The sequence below is a fragment of the Anarrhichthys ocellatus genome, unplaced genomic scaffold (genome assembly GCF_004355925.1).
Source record: "Anarrhichthys ocellatus isolate YVR2014 unplaced genomic scaffold, GSC_Weel_1.0 scaffold50, whole genome shotgun sequence".
Taxonomy (NCBI): Eukaryota; Metazoa; Chordata; class Actinopteri; order Perciformes; family Anarhichadidae; genus Anarrhichthys; species Anarrhichthys ocellatus.
In genome coordinates, this window is record NW_022280080.1 from 2,082,493 (window position 1) to 2,098,072 (window position 15,580).

A 15,580-nucleotide genomic window follows, 5' to 3' on the forward strand; every position below is an offset into this window, starting at 1 on the left:
TGGCTGAATCGCATCATGTCTACATGTAGAGTGATTCCAATAGCCATATACATAAATGCTTAGTCTATAACTGTAAATCATTTGAACAATTGTAAATGAGTTGGTGTCATTATGTAATAATGTCATTTGTATCTGCCAGGTTCCCTGCTGGAGAGCTCCAACATGATCACTAACTTAAGCGGTTCGTACCCTGGCCAACGCATGGGTGACCTGTCTTCATCTGAAATAACACTACTGAACCAGCTGAATGAGCGCCGGGACAGCACCACCAGCACCATCAGCTCAGCTTACACCATGAGTCGGCGCTCCTCCGGCATTTCACCCTGCTACTCCAGCCGCCGCTCCAGTGAGGCGTCCCAGTTTAGTGCTAACCGCCACAACAACATCAGTTCGGCTGACTCCTATGACCCGATCTCCACTGATCTGTCTCGCCGCTCCAGCGAGGCTAGCCACTGTGGAGGTGGTGGTGTCAGTGGAGGAGCTCTCCCCAGTGTCCTTAGTCTGACACCAGCTCAGCATTATCGACTTAAGGCAAAGTATGCTGCTGCCATTGGTGGAGCTCCACCTACTCCTCTCCCAAATATCGATCGAATGAGCCTGAGGACACGCATGGCACTCTACAGTGACTCCCAGGAAGGCATGTCGCACTCATTCCATCAGCCACACCCTGGAACTGTGCCACGGCGATGCAGTGATATAGGATATGGCACGCGGAGCATGATGCCCCATGAGGTACCCACCAACCTTCCACGTCGTGCCAGTGATCCAGTGCGTCGTCCCACTCTGGACCCTCTGTCCTTTCCGAGGGTTCAGCGCTATAACAGCATGAACAGCATGAACCCCATGAATGGTCCGTCAGCTGAACGCCACCAGGCCATGGCTATGCAGGGCTACACTCGCTCTGATGGCAGCCTGCATCGCTACCCATTTGCCCCCAGACCACCCAGCATTTCTGAGAATGTAGCCATGGAAAACATGGCAGTGGATGGTATGATGATTGGAGGGGAGCAGGGTGGAGAGGATGACATGGTGCTTCCAGATGATGTGGTGCAATACCTTAGGTCCCAGAATTCTGGCCCTTCAGGTCACAACTTGGGGCAAGTGGATTACCATTCCAACAATCAGACTAAGGGGTATCAGACAGGCATGGCCCCACCAGCATCATTTTATGCTCAGAGGAGGATGGCCATGGCGGATGCCACCATGACTCAGTCTGGTCAGGACATGCAATCCTGCCAGATGGGTCCCGGTGGCTCCCATCAGTCCTTCTCATCACCACCGGGCAATATGAACAAGACTAACATGCCGGTGCAATGGAACGAGGTGAGCTCAGGCACTGTGGATACCACAAACAACCTCTCCAAACAACAACAGCATCCTCTGAGAGGGAACCTAGCTGTTGTTCAGCAGAGGCATACTTTTGGATCCTTCCAGGGACAAGGTCAAGGCCTGGGTAGCAATCAGCAAGTAGTGCCTATGAGTCAGAATATGTCTATGCAGGGGTATGCGAACCACAACAGCCAGAGGCTGATGAACATCTCCCACCAGCAGCATCAGCAACAGAGGCAATGCAACAGTGCAAACTTTAGTGAGCAAATGAGTCCTCGGCAAGGGTTTGGCCAAGAGGCAATCCCAAATTCTATATCTGGGAGCATTAGCGTGAGACCTACCCGGAACAATATGGCAGTTCCAGAACTGCAAAGTTGCAAAGCAAGGACACAGGCTGATGGGTATTGTCATGTGAACCAAGTGGATCAGCAGCAAAATTACAGTGTTGTCTCTCAGCAGCCCAATATCCATAATGAAGGCAGAGGAATGTTACAACCCAGGCCTCCCATAGAGCCTAAGTCTATTGCCAGACAACAGACTGGGTCTAGCATGATGCAACCAAACCGAATACCCAAGTCATCTGATTTGAACCCCAGTTGTGGTACTGACACGTCAGAGGCGAGCCCAAAGAGGCCCAGTGGCTCAGCAGCCCACAACAGCAGCTCTGCAAATCCAAACTCTGCTGTGCTCTACACGGGTCAGATTCATATGTTTGAGCCAGCTTTAGTCAGCTTTGATGCCCCCATGTCCCCCAGTGCTAGTCAGGCTCCTGCGAGCAACACCACTGCTGCAGCCAACATGGCCTCACCAGGAGTCAACCACGTCTCGAGCAGTACTGTGGATTCTTCCACTAGTGGATCCGGTGGCACGGAGCATGCCCAGATTGACTTTGACACCATGCTAGATGATGGGGACCACTCCAGCCTAATGTCGGGCACCCTGAGTCCTGGCCTCCTGCAGAGCCTCTCCCAGAGTTCCTCACGTCTCACCACCCCCCGCAACTCTGTCACCCTTGCATCTGTACCGGCAGGGATTGGCAACATGGCCATCGGTGACATGAACTCTATGCTCACAGCCTTGGCTGAAGAAAGCAAGTTCCTCAACATGATAAGCTGAGAGCAATCAAACACCTCATCATCCATCCAGTCTTAACTCGTTCTACATCATATATATGAATATATGGACTACACAAAGCACTGATTGAATAATGCAATACTGGCTATTTCAGACATGTTTTTCTTCACTGTTCATAGTAATATGCTTGTCTTGTAATATTCGCTTGAGATTATGTTACTTTGAAAAAAAAGAATAGTAAGTATAGCTAGGCTTTAGGACCATTTCTATCATTATGTGTTAAAAAGCCATACATTTTACCTTCACATATATGGGTCTATAAATGCATCTACAAACAATTGCCCTTCAGTATTTGCTGGTGTAATAGCCCTTTACAAAGTGGTGCACTGAAAGCAATTCACATCAACATCTGAGTACGACAGGAAAACAGAGTTACCAGGAAATGGACATGTAGATAATGTTTTCTCATGAAGACTTGTATGTGTATAGATCATACTGTATGGTACTTGCATTAAGTTATGCTATAGACTTTTAATGTTTAAACTAGGGCTGTCAAAGGTAAAGTAACGGACTCCTACTATATATTCGTAATGGATAATGAAAGAATCAGTTATTTTTTTAGTTTTTGTCTTTGTGCTAACCACATGGATTGCAAAGGAAGCTCCCTCTTGTGAGGCACAAGAGGGAGCTGTTTGTTACGATATGTGAGATGCGTGAAGAGTCTGCAGCGGTAACCCGACACACACTGTAAAAAAGCTTGTGAAAATGAATGAAAAAGCTGAATTTGTTTGTGACATGGTTAATAACTTCATCACATGGCTCAGAAGGACATACAGAGTAATTTATGTCATTTTTTTACGCAGGTAAATTATCACAGACCTACAGTTTGTTAAGCTTTTCCCTTCACCACCATACATGCAGGTACTTAAAGCGCTGAGGTTAATGAACAGTCAGCACCCATAAAGAAAATATGCATGTAGAAGTTGATACAAAAATACATGTATTTATGCACTTAATTTAATCTTGCAGCATAACAAAATGGCAAAGAAGTGCCATTACAATGACCTGTCTCGTGCACAACCTGTCTTTGTATCACTGAGTTTCAGTTACACACAGATTTTGAAATGAAGGCTGAGTGCGATTCTGAGCAAATTCTGTGTTCATGAAACATTTTAAATGACCTTTCGTGAAATTCAATGCGTAATTTATATCCTTCAACCAGGAAGTCGGGACTTATTGTGAGTCACAAAAATATGCATTTGACAGCCCAGGTTTGAACACGTGGTTGTACAACATTATGATCCACAGATATGAAGTGCTTTTTGATCGTGGTCTGAGCTCTTGGGGATGGCACTGTAAAATCAGATTTCCTTCTTTGCCCTCTGGATCAGAGGCATTAACTCTCAGCGGTCCCATCTCACAAGGGTAAATGATTGAACAGGACAAGGATGTGCCTCTGTGCTAGTCTATCAGGGCATATGAACCCCTGTGTCTGAAGAGTATTCTCTAAAAGAATATACAAGTACCTCTGTGTGTTCTCAGTAGTGATCCAATCCTAATTAACACATTCATACCATCCCCCTTCACTGCACCACATGCCTCCCCTGGGCTCTGGATGAACTGCAGAGAGTCCAGGAAGGGACACAGACTTTGATAAAGTAATCCTGTTTCGGACAGGATTGTGGAACTCGCCCTGCAAATTCCTCAGTTTTATTATGTTTGCTGAATTTCTAAGTAGCCTTTCAAATGTTTGTGTGTATGCTACCATTCACATCTACTGTGCTCTGTGTGTGTGTGGGTTTGTGTGAGTGTGTGTGTGTGTGTGTGTGTGTGTGTATATAGCTTTTGTACATTTCAAATAAACTATCTCCTTTTTTTCTGTTTAAAAGCCTGTGTTGTGTCGTCTTTGATATAGCACGCTCTGTGGTCCCTGGAGGCCTCGTGGCAGTAGGGCCAGTGTGAAATCACATTTGGCGTGTTCTCAGACCACTGACCACAGCTGTAAGGGCAAACACCAGTATACTCACTGTACTCACTGTAGCCATATGTATGAAGATGAAACACGTAAAGAGGATTCTGAGCTCCAGATTTCAATGACATCAATCACCAGATATTAATGAAAACATTGATTTGAAAACATGGTCCGTATACTGCACATGCAACAGTATAAAAAAACGAGCACAAAGCAATCCATATATAAGAAGTATAATTATTATATTTCATACTCTTAACAGGTGACTAGTGATTGTGGCTGATGTGTGATCAATAACTGGCAGTTGTTGGATTGGCATTGTCATTAAACATCTTTAAATTGGCAATAACTGGCTACTTGGGGGCAATGGCAACAAGTTGCGCACACAACATTGATATATAACTAAACTTAAATTGAAATGGCGAACTTGTTGTTCTTAACATGACCAGCAGCAACGGGGCAACGTTATCATTCCTTTGGAGTCGTGTTTTAGCCGCCTGATGAATGTAAGTCCGATATTCTCTCTTTCAGCTGTTTTTGGTCTCTGGTCCTGAGGGAGATGGGAACGCTCTGTGGCTGTTAGCTGCTGGATGCTGAATGCTAGTGTCCGGCTGAGTCTGTCTGCTGTCTGCTGATGAGCAGGTAGCTCTGGGGGAGCTTTACATTCAACTAATAATTCGGTTCATCAATAGAAGGGACCGCTTTAACATTGTCACAGTGTTGTAGTTTAAAAGCATCAGTTGATGTAATATAATAAATTGTTGTTTTTTTTAATTATTAAAATAACCATAGCGGCTTTTAAGGAAATGTTCGACACTTTGGGAAATTTGCTTTGGTAGACAGTCAAAAGACACCTACAAGAAAGGCTTAACTAAAATAAATCAATGGATATCTCAGCCAGGCACATTGTGGAGTCTGTAAATAGTCCAGCACGAAGGCAGTAAGATTGTCATTTTTACACTTCACACTTCACAGACAGGTCTGAGAATGATATTTATCTTGTCCTCTAATGGTCTCTAATGTCTTTAGACTATTCCTTTCAAGATGTATAATGACTATAACAAGTCATCAAACGGACCATGTCGATTTTTGGTAAAATGGTAACGACGCCTTACAATTTATACTGGTTTATAACTTTATTATTTACATTATAATGACAAGGGTCTTTTGGGGTTCTGTAAGTGGCTGGTTTTCAGTATTTCATCTCTACTTACATTTCATATAAAGTGCTGCTGTGTTAAGTAATGATTTGCAGCATCAATGATGCTGTGTCGTTTTGTTTTCAGGTCCTCAGAAATGTTCTTGCAGAGTTCTGAGGATATGAATTGAGTCGAGCGGGCAACATCATGAGAGGCGGCAGTATTCAGACAGAATGTAAATAAATTCCATATTAAACTGATTTATACAAACAGCTTTATTGGAGGATAAATGAAAGAAAGATTTGAAAATAATTCCTCAAACTGTCCGTTTGCAGAGCTGTATTTTACTGTTGCTGTAAGTGTCAAAAGAAAAACACCTTTAACATCGGTTGATTTAACATACGCAGTATATAACCGTATAATTGACGGGGTGTCAATTTAAACCAATTTCTTTGCACACACCTGTCTCTTGTCCCAGAGTCAGGTCTCTTTAGATTGCTCTTTGATAGCTGCCGTACATATGTTTCAATAATAGAGGAGCAACATTTGTGATGCTTTGAAGCCCTGTCTCGCCTCTCCATACATCTGCGTATCTTTAATGTACTACATGTGGTAGCTGTGCGATTTATTCTTGATTCAAAAAGAAGAAAAAAAACTCCAGTTTGAAAACCCAGGTGAAAAAGAACACTCCTTAGGCACCAAATGCATACGGAGCAGTTTCTAAAGTTAGATGGCACGTTATCCAAAATGAACAGTGGCAGGTCGACCCTGAAGAAATGGGTCTGAGAGCAACATAAAGCAGGAAAGAAGGAAGAGGTGGCGCAGGAAAAGGTGAAAGGGGAGGAACAATCAAGAGAAAGAGAGAGCTACTGTCAAGCTGAACAGAGCAAAGCTAGCAGGAGAGAGACTAGAGATAAGGGAATGGGATATGGGTATAAGAAAAGATGCTGGAGCGCTAAAAGAAAGAGAACAAACCACTTTTAATTTGACAGCGAATGCAGCTGGGGACTGGTTAGAAGTGGAGCCCACTGATTGCGTTTGCCACTGGAATTCCTTATTCTCTTAGAGAGAGGATGGGAGAAAAATAGCCCCAGGGTAAGGGTCTCACCAGAGAGGAGAACAAGAGGTTAGTGAGGCAGAAATGGATGATTAGACAAAGCACACAGACGAGGAGAGATGGTGTGCTCTGATGCACCCAGCTTCATACTTTAAACAGGGCACAGACATACGGTACAGTGTATCCATATGTAATCACTCTGTTTCCTTGACTATGTTTGAACTTTAAAGGTTCTGTACACAGGAAATACAGCATTATTATGGCAGCAAACAAGTATTTGCTAATGTCTACCTGAGCAGACAATAAGGTGGCTCCCTCTCTCTGTGTTGTAACCCAAGCTTCTCTGTGTTTTTGCAACAAGCTACAAGCAGCATGCTATGGCCTTATAAAAATGGTATTGTTATAAAGTTAGCAAACAAGTGCCTGTTCATACAGCTAGCAGACACAGAACACTCATTTGGAATCGTGTTTCTAGCAACTTGATGAACAGAGATCCAATATTTGCAGGTTTTTGTTCTCCACCAACTTCTGAGAAAAATATGTCTCTTTAGTTGCTAAATGCTAAACCAGACCACCAGGAAGAAATGTTGAAATTGTTTGTTTCTGCAATCTATGGAATGCATTGAAAGTCTAGGTTTCTGTACCAAAAATGTGTTTCATAGATAGGTTTTATAGCAGCCTCGTATCACGCTTGAAGAAAAGCAAAACTGCTTGGTTAAGGTCATGGTTTGTGTTAGAATAATAACAAACAATATTACAACCGTAAATATATAACACCCATCCATATCTGACTTATATGTAACGTTAACAAGGTGACATAGCGAGTGTAAAGTCAAAATTTACATTTGTTTCATGAGGGAAAAGAGGTCCCCTGGGTGAGAGTCCTGTGTTTGTTAGACCCATCCACTTCCCATCCCACCCCCTTGTTATAATTGTTATTTTACAGCCTGACTTTCAATAGCGCTTCATAGACGACGTCACTTGCTGTGCAGGGTGCTCCGAATGCAAAAATGTCCACGTACAACACATCCGTGGTCTGCAGAAATGCCCCACGACTGTAGGTTACTAGTTGCTAATTTTGTCTGTCTGCCATTTGGTGCTAGCAAGTAGTGTAGAGCTGATTATTTACAGCTTTCTCACATAATAAATGCTGCTTGACGACACTTAGCTAAACGAGGCAAAAAACCCAACAGAAAACTCTACAGGGCTGCAGAGTTGGTTGATAATTCTCGTATGCTTTGTCACTATGAGCAACACTTTTCACATTACACAGAAAATATTGATAAGCGCAGCTTCAAATGAATACTCAGCTGATATTTAAAGAATTTTACACAAAATCATTACATGGATCAAAAAACATCAGTAGTAAAAACCTTCAGTCACCCAGTATTATCTTGAATTATTTGTGATCATATTCCAACCTAGTCAGCACTACTTCAAGAATAGAATGAATATGTAATATTACAATATTTCCTTTGAATGCACTTCCCATGCTGCACAATCATGCATTACTTATTGTTAACCAAGATCTCAGGAATGTCGAGAGGCGGGCGAAGGGAAGCATCCAATCTCCATCAGAGGAACCTCGTATCCCAGACAAAACAACACGCATCAGAGGGGCAGGGGGTCAGTGGATGAAAGGCCGCTATCCTCAGCTGACCCACAATGGAACAAATGCAAGCTACAAAGCTTTAAAACAGATTCTCATATAATGTGCTCATAGCTTTAGAGTGTAAGTAGTAGGATATTCATGGGCCCACAGCACCATACAATCTGCATAGTGCTAAAAAGGTTATTGATTTGCAACAATGACACAGCAATTACATTTCTGGGGAAAAATTGCTTTAAAGTTTACAATCCTGCAATAAAGTAATGTTCTTGAAAATACCTTTGTATTACAGTATCATGAAATAGTGCCTCCTTACTACTGCTGTATGCATCTTATTTGTCTCACTTTAGCTACACTAGCTGCATGACTCTAGGACGGCAGTGTTGGTTGGACCCATTGACTGTATAAAATATGGACGTAGTCGCTTCACCTGTAGGTTTCTGAAGAGCCAAAGTGAAGCTCAAAGCTTGTTTTCTGGCAACCAGGAGTGATTGTATTTAGACAAGAGGGTGGAGTTGGGAAATAGCGAGCCTTAGGCCATGTCCACACTACTCCGTTTTCGTTTTAAAACAGTTTTAAAACAGTCTCCGTTTCAGCATCGTTTTCTAATTGATCTCCGTCCAGACTAAAACGCCTGAAAACGAATATCACGTGACTCTTCATGTACACTGCGCATGCGGGTGGGTGTCGATGTAAACAGGAGGTAGATTGGTTGCTTAGTTAAAAGAAATACAACAGAGTAATAAAGTAGTCTTTAATAATTAAAGGTTGTATTTGATACTTAAGATCTTCCTCTAAAATCTTCCTCTATAAACTCAAACAGACACATTTTGTGGAAAGTTTTCGAAGTTTTATTTTTCAGACTTAATGTTCGTTACAGCGCTGCGGGTCTTGCTCTATATCTCTCTCTCACACATCAAATTTACTTTAAAATCAATACTTACACATAAATGTTTACTAGATTATGGTCCATAAATGTGGTCAACACACGTCTCTCACTCGTTTCCTCAGTTTCGTTGTTGTCTGTTCTTGCTCTGCTGGTGGCTTAACTATCTGTCATACTGGAGAGCAATTACTGTTTTGTTCCTTTCACATTTTATCTGCAGACTTCACAATAGTTGTGCATACTTTAAGCATTAATAAGGACAGGAAAGTCCTCCGTTTTGTGTCCGTCGTCCTCCCTAAAGCCGCTAACCGTGACTTCAGACGGCCGCTCCGTAGGGCTGATAATGCCGCCGGTCACACCGCTCGCTAATCGCTCCATTAACAGCTGCTTCCTCCGTAATAATGCAGACTTTGACTAAACAGCTGCCAGTAAAGACAACACGGTCAGCAACACCTGTAATCAGTTGTCCATGTTAAATTAACCTGGTAGTCGATCGGTAATCAATGTTGTTGTTTATGATTTCCGTGTAACGATCACATGATAGGGATGTGACGAATCGGGGAAGGAGACGTCATGACTGCTAAGAACCAATCAAGTAGCGAACGTGGGTGTGGGCGTCATCGTTTCCAAACTTACCCGTTTTCGACCATCCACATGAAAACACAACCCCGGCATTTTCAAACGTATCCGTCTTCGGAAACCTTTTCAAACTCCTCCGTTTTCGTTGCTCGAAAACACTGGCGTAGTGTGGACGCTCAGTGTAAACGTAGCAAACATATTATGCGTTGTCAAATGGAAACGGAGTAGTGTGGACGTGGCCTGAGTGGAGGCAGGTCCCGTTAGCATTACGAACGCTAAAGTTATCAGCTAACGCTAGCGCTACCTTGGTTAGTAAGGTGCATCCGTAATTCATGTTAACATATTGATTTGGTTACTAATTTTGGCTAAAGAAAAACTGGCTTGTTTGTAATGGACCTTCCGGGAAAAATGAACAGCCGACTCCTCAGTGTCCTTTAGTACAACAAGCTAAGCTGTCAAGCCAGCTATGGTGAGCGCAGACACAATACCTGATAATTAAGCCCAAAGCGTTATATAAATGAAGCTAAAGTGGACATTCAGTCGGGAAGACTATCTTTACCCTCCTTTTTATTCATAATCACTCAGTCTCTCTCTCCCTGTGTTTACTCTGTCAGCAGTTGGTTCACTTTCAGTAAACCAACCAGATTCTGAACGGCTTCCTTCAGCCAATCATATCGTTGCTCTCAAACTTTGAAAAGTGTTGTCCTCTCTGCTGCTGTCAGTTGTCATTTCAGCTCATATCGGATGCGACCCTCCTCCACCCCAGTCACCTCCAGTCAGCATCACAGTCATGCTCCTCATCCATCAGCGGATTGCAGCAACTCCCTTCACTACCACCACCACCAGTGTCTATTCTGCAGGGGGATCATGCCTTACCTGACCTCAGCATCACTACCCCTCTATTATCCTACTTTATGATGGAGTCCAATCGCCACAGACTTTGCACTATTCATTTCTTATGCATGTGTAATAAATTAATGAAGGCTCTCCAGATTTTAATAAAATAATACTAGAATTTCACCCGCCGAAAAAACTGGAGCAAAGAAAATAATCAATTTATTTGTCATTAGAAATTGCAATGCCATCTAGTGTTCTGTCAGATCTGTATATAATATGTTAAGAGAAGAGAAAAGAGTCGAATGGCACTGTACAATAAAGTTATTCAAGGTTTTTTAGTTTCAGTGAAACAAGGATGTTACAGTTCATGATATCCTGTTAGAAACTGATGCGGATACAGAGATCAACCAGACCATCATCCAACAACTGCACATTGACCAGCAACATGCCCTGCGTACGAATAATCGCACAGCAAGTCACATTATGTCACACACACATGTCGAGAGGTCAAGTTCAATATGCATAACTTTAAGCCTTAAAATCATTAAAAAGGTTTTTTGCACCAGGCTGTAAACACATATTTCTGCTGTAAAGTTTTAACATGGGGTCCATGAGGATTGACTCCCTTTTGGAGCCAGCCTCATGTAGCCATTCGATGAACTGCAGTTTTTGGCACTTTCACATTCTTCATGTTTCAGCTCCAGAGGTTGCCGTTGGAGGTTTGATCACACTGACCTTTTGTTATTCCCATATTAGATGGATTGCCAAGAAATTTGGTACGGATTTTCAAGGTCCCTTTTAAGTTGTGCCATCATCATGTTAAGTTTTCCCTTATCCTGTGCAATATCTTGACATCTACTGGATGCATTTGGCATATCATCCTGTTCAGACATTCATGGTTCCTGAATGATAAATTATAACAACTTTGGTGGGGCCCTGTCTTTACAAAAAGCCCCATCAGCAGGTTTACAGATATTCATGTTTGCCAAAGGATGAATTGTAATAGCTTTGGGGATCCCCTTACTTTTCATCATGTGCCATCATCAGGTCAAATGTTCAACTTGTCCAATACTTTGGCATAAGACTAAATCTACTTGAAAAAAACGTACACAACTGACAAATGACATCTCCGTCAGAGTCAGCGATCCAGTGTTTAGGACTAATTAGTACTAAACTCAGCGCATTTCTTTTCTTTTCATTTTTATGTAACTTCATTTATTCATCTATTTCAGTAATCACCCAGATACATTAGGTCCCTTAAGTATTCTTTACCACTGAAGTCAGAATTTAGTTTCTTCGCAGCTCTCCAGTTCCCAGCGGTGCGTGAACAGTAGTTCATTGTTTGATTAGACCAGCTGCTGTTGACACTTCTCAAATCCTTTCCCTTGTGGAAATTAACCATACTTTTTTAAAGACTGTATTGAAATGGGGCAAAATTCAGTTCGAGATATATCCCCTATGTATCGGAGGGTATTTGAAGAAGTATCGGAGTGTGTCCCATTTTGCTCTTTGACCTTGAGGTCGGGTCATCATAATAAAGCTATTCACTGGCTGGGGCTGTTGTGCCTTTCTCCCCAGGCTTGGCTCAGTTGCTCATCAAAGGCTTCCTGCGTCGAGCTCTGTGCCTACCGAGATCAGAGGGACGTGACCCGTCTCTGAGTCAGGGTTACCTACTGCTCCAATAGAGCTTTTGCCCATCCTGCTGCTGCTGCTGGCCCAAGGGCAGAGCGTGCCCCGCTAAACTCTGGAAGAGTTATGATCAACCCGCACAGAGCCTAGGGGATGTTTGCGATGAAGGCCAGCATTGTGGCCTTCCTCGGGGGAGTGAGAGTCCAGGGTCAGTCCCTAACTCGGATGATGACCTCTCCTAGGTTGTCCTCCGTTGCCAGCCAGACTGGAGGTCAGATGCTCTGAGAGTTTCGTCATGAGTAGGCCGTTGAGGAATGTCATCGTTTGATTGAAGTCAGGGGGATCTTCTGATTAAAGGCTTATGTGAGTGAGAGTGAGTGTTGTGAGGGGATGACCTCCTCTCAGCTCTTGGTCAGCAACGTTTTGAGCTTCTATTTAGTGCTTTTTAGACTTTTCCTTTTCCTGTTGTAACCGGCACAAAGAATGTACACCCACTCATCTCCCTCAACCGCTGCACTTTTCCCTTTGCATGAATGGTGTAACAGTGCTCATAAAGTCATTCTGATTGTTGGCGCATAATGTACCTTTTGTCTGCTGAATAGGATACTGTTGGAATAAAACATAAAAAATATAGATATTCCTAGATGCAGTAAAAACAAATTAAAGATAGAAGTGTTATAGTGGCAAAGAAAAATGTACTGGGTTAAGACCACAGGGAGTATGGGCAGTTCCGTTTTTGCTCGTGTTCCTTTGGTTTGGCTCACACATTTCTCCGAGCCACATTGACCCAAGCACCTCCCCAACACTGTGAAAACACTCTCATCGTAGCATTCTTGCTTCTTCTGGAGCACACACTCTAAGGCCAAAGGAGGTTTCCCACCCTAAACCTGAACCCTTGACCTTGTTTAGGGGTTGGGAGACCTGAGCTGAAGCTGATGTTGCTACAAACAAGCTGTTGTGGATGAACTAGTGTTTTCACATACACAACACTGTAATTATGTCGTGGAAATGCCAACTGGAACTGCAGTTTGAGTAGCTGAGTAGAGCTGAGAGACGATGGAATAACCGGGCTTCAAAAAACAAAAAAGACCTTGCAGACAGATATTTCAGCATGTATGTTTTCCTTAATCATACAGGCCTCCAATCCCTTAAAAGAGTTCAGCACTGAGATATAATCTTCATACCACCATCAATCAATGGAACAAGGAGGATGTTGGAGCCATAAGGCCTTTTAAAGAAAGCAACCACAGCACGTTAGGCTCTGGGGTCAGTTACCTTTAACTGCTGCAAGAGTCCCAGCTGGTGACTTGAGTTTAACATGAGGCCTTACCATCTCACAAGTATCATATATTCACCCTTCTTCCCCCAAGGGCTGGAGGTGGGAAAGGGGGTCTGATGCAGCAAAAGGCATCAGCCCAGACAAAACACAGATTGTTTCCTTCCATACAATGCACAATGGTCCACTTGCCAAATAAAGTACCTCTTTTTAGTGAACACACAGCAGGTCTATGTAGAATGGTAAACCACTGTGGAGCTGTTGGAAGGAAGGAACAAGTGTTCTGGACACAATGCCAGCACGTGGGATGTTGGCTATTTTAAGGAACTACTGCTTTCCTCTTTCATTCTCTGTGATCTCCAAATTGATATTTGAACCACTGGAATTTCGTTAAAACTACATCTGAAATTGCATAGAAAGTTGTTCAATGCAATCTACTCAAAGGTCTTTAACTATTGACAGCTAAGTCGGTTAGCATAGCAAAGCCTCTCACACACTAAAGGACGGACAAGTAACGAATGCTTCTTCAACTGCTTATTTCATGTCAGTAGATTTCCCAGGTGATGTTTACAACTTCAATATTCAATGAGACCACTAAGTCAGAGTCCTTCATCTAGTCAATGAATCATGCTGGTGTGTTTGCAGATAAAGACGGCAATATGTTTCTTATTGAAAATAAAATGGAAAGACCAAAACCAACAATGAACTAACCCTACTAACAATTACGTGTGAATCTGAAGTTAGTGTACATCTGTTCCATCAATGACTCACACTGTTGCACTGGGTCTTCATTCATTCATCACCATCACACAGACTGTGTAGTTTATTTTGACTCAATCCCACAAACACCGTCCTACAGCTGTAAGTACTCACAAGAACATTTAATGTGTCTGAATCCGCAACTGAAAATAGTCCCCAACAAATGCACTGTTTACTCCTGTTTGTGTAACATTTGCTAGTAACTACAGTGCCCAGCAATTCCCCAAATCCTGACATCACCTTTGACACTAATTCTGTTGACACAATGACATTAATAAGTTGTTGGTCTATATGCGACAGACTGACAGTACTGGCACTACGCACACGTTTAAAAGGCCTCTCCTTCTCTTATGGTCTACACTGCAGATTAACAAAATATTTTTGATGAAATTTCTACTTTCTGTCAAAGACATCACTGAACGTCAGTGCTGCTGGGATGTGTTTTCATAGCGTTTTAAATGTCCATGGCCTAGTGCGCCTTAATGATGTCTTAGTTGATTATGATGATGTAAACAAGACCACATGAAGTGTTCTTAGCTTAGTGTTCTTGCTGTTTTATAAATACGTAGCCTTTAATTGTGAAACGCACAAAGGTTATGCAAAGTGACTGTAAATCTCACGTGTGCTTATTGTGATACAAAGAGTATAAGTTTCAGGCATCATGGTCCCGATGGACACAGTAAAGCTTTACCAACAATGCACAAAGCAAACTGTGGACTGCAGCTGTAGCGTGATGCTCTCGGGCACCGTTAACATGACTCAATCCTCACAGTGACCAAGGTCAAAAATGAAGTACTGCAAGTAAAGATTTATTGTGACGAGATGCTTCACAGCAAAATAATTTTACACAAGACCCACAAAATACAATTGACAAAACAGTAATGGGTGTGATAGGAGAATGAGGTCAAACGTTTCAAACTGATCTATCTACACTTAAGGCAACCATAGCATAACACTGACAAGTATGAAAATGATGGTCACTATGATGGATGGACAAGTCAAAAGTTTCAAGGATTTGATAATTGATTTTCATTGAAATAAATGGAAATAATGGCTGGAGCTTATTATTATTATTATTATTATTATTATTATTATTATTATTATTATCTATAAATATATATATTAACTTGTTTGTGTGAAGAGTGTATGTAGAGCAACACTTTATTCAATAAACTATTATGCGACAATGAATTTGAAGATTAATTTATGGTCAACTCACAATAAAACATGGAACCTCAATAATCTGCTGTTGTAATTTGGTTAAAAATAGGAAAATATAATAATTAGACTCCTTTCTGTTGCTATTTTTTATGTTCATGTGCATACAGTTAAAACATCATTGTAACACAACAGCTTTTTGGCATCTTTGCGCCACAAAATATACTCATTGTATCAAATGAGAAAACCCTAATGTAGGGTCTTGCCCTCCATGGA

At 42.2% G+C, this 15,580-nt stretch overlaps 1 protein-coding gene across 2 annotated transcripts in view; it reads left to right on the forward strand.

Annotated features, from left to right (window-relative positions):
* The window catches only part of gli2a (GLI family zinc finger 2a), an 85,535-nt gene extending 81,331 nt beyond the window's left edge, over positions 1–4,204 (forward strand). For both annotated transcript variants that reach the window (XM_031869926.1, XM_031869927.1), the window contains one exon: positions 140–4,204. In XM_031869926.1, the coding sequence (XP_031725786.1) occupies positions 140–2,445 (2,306 nt within the window). In that variant the 3' untranslated portion in view covers positions 2,446–4,204. The remainder of the gene's footprint in view (positions 1–139) is intronic.
* Positions 4,205–15,580: the final 11,376 nt, after the last annotated feature.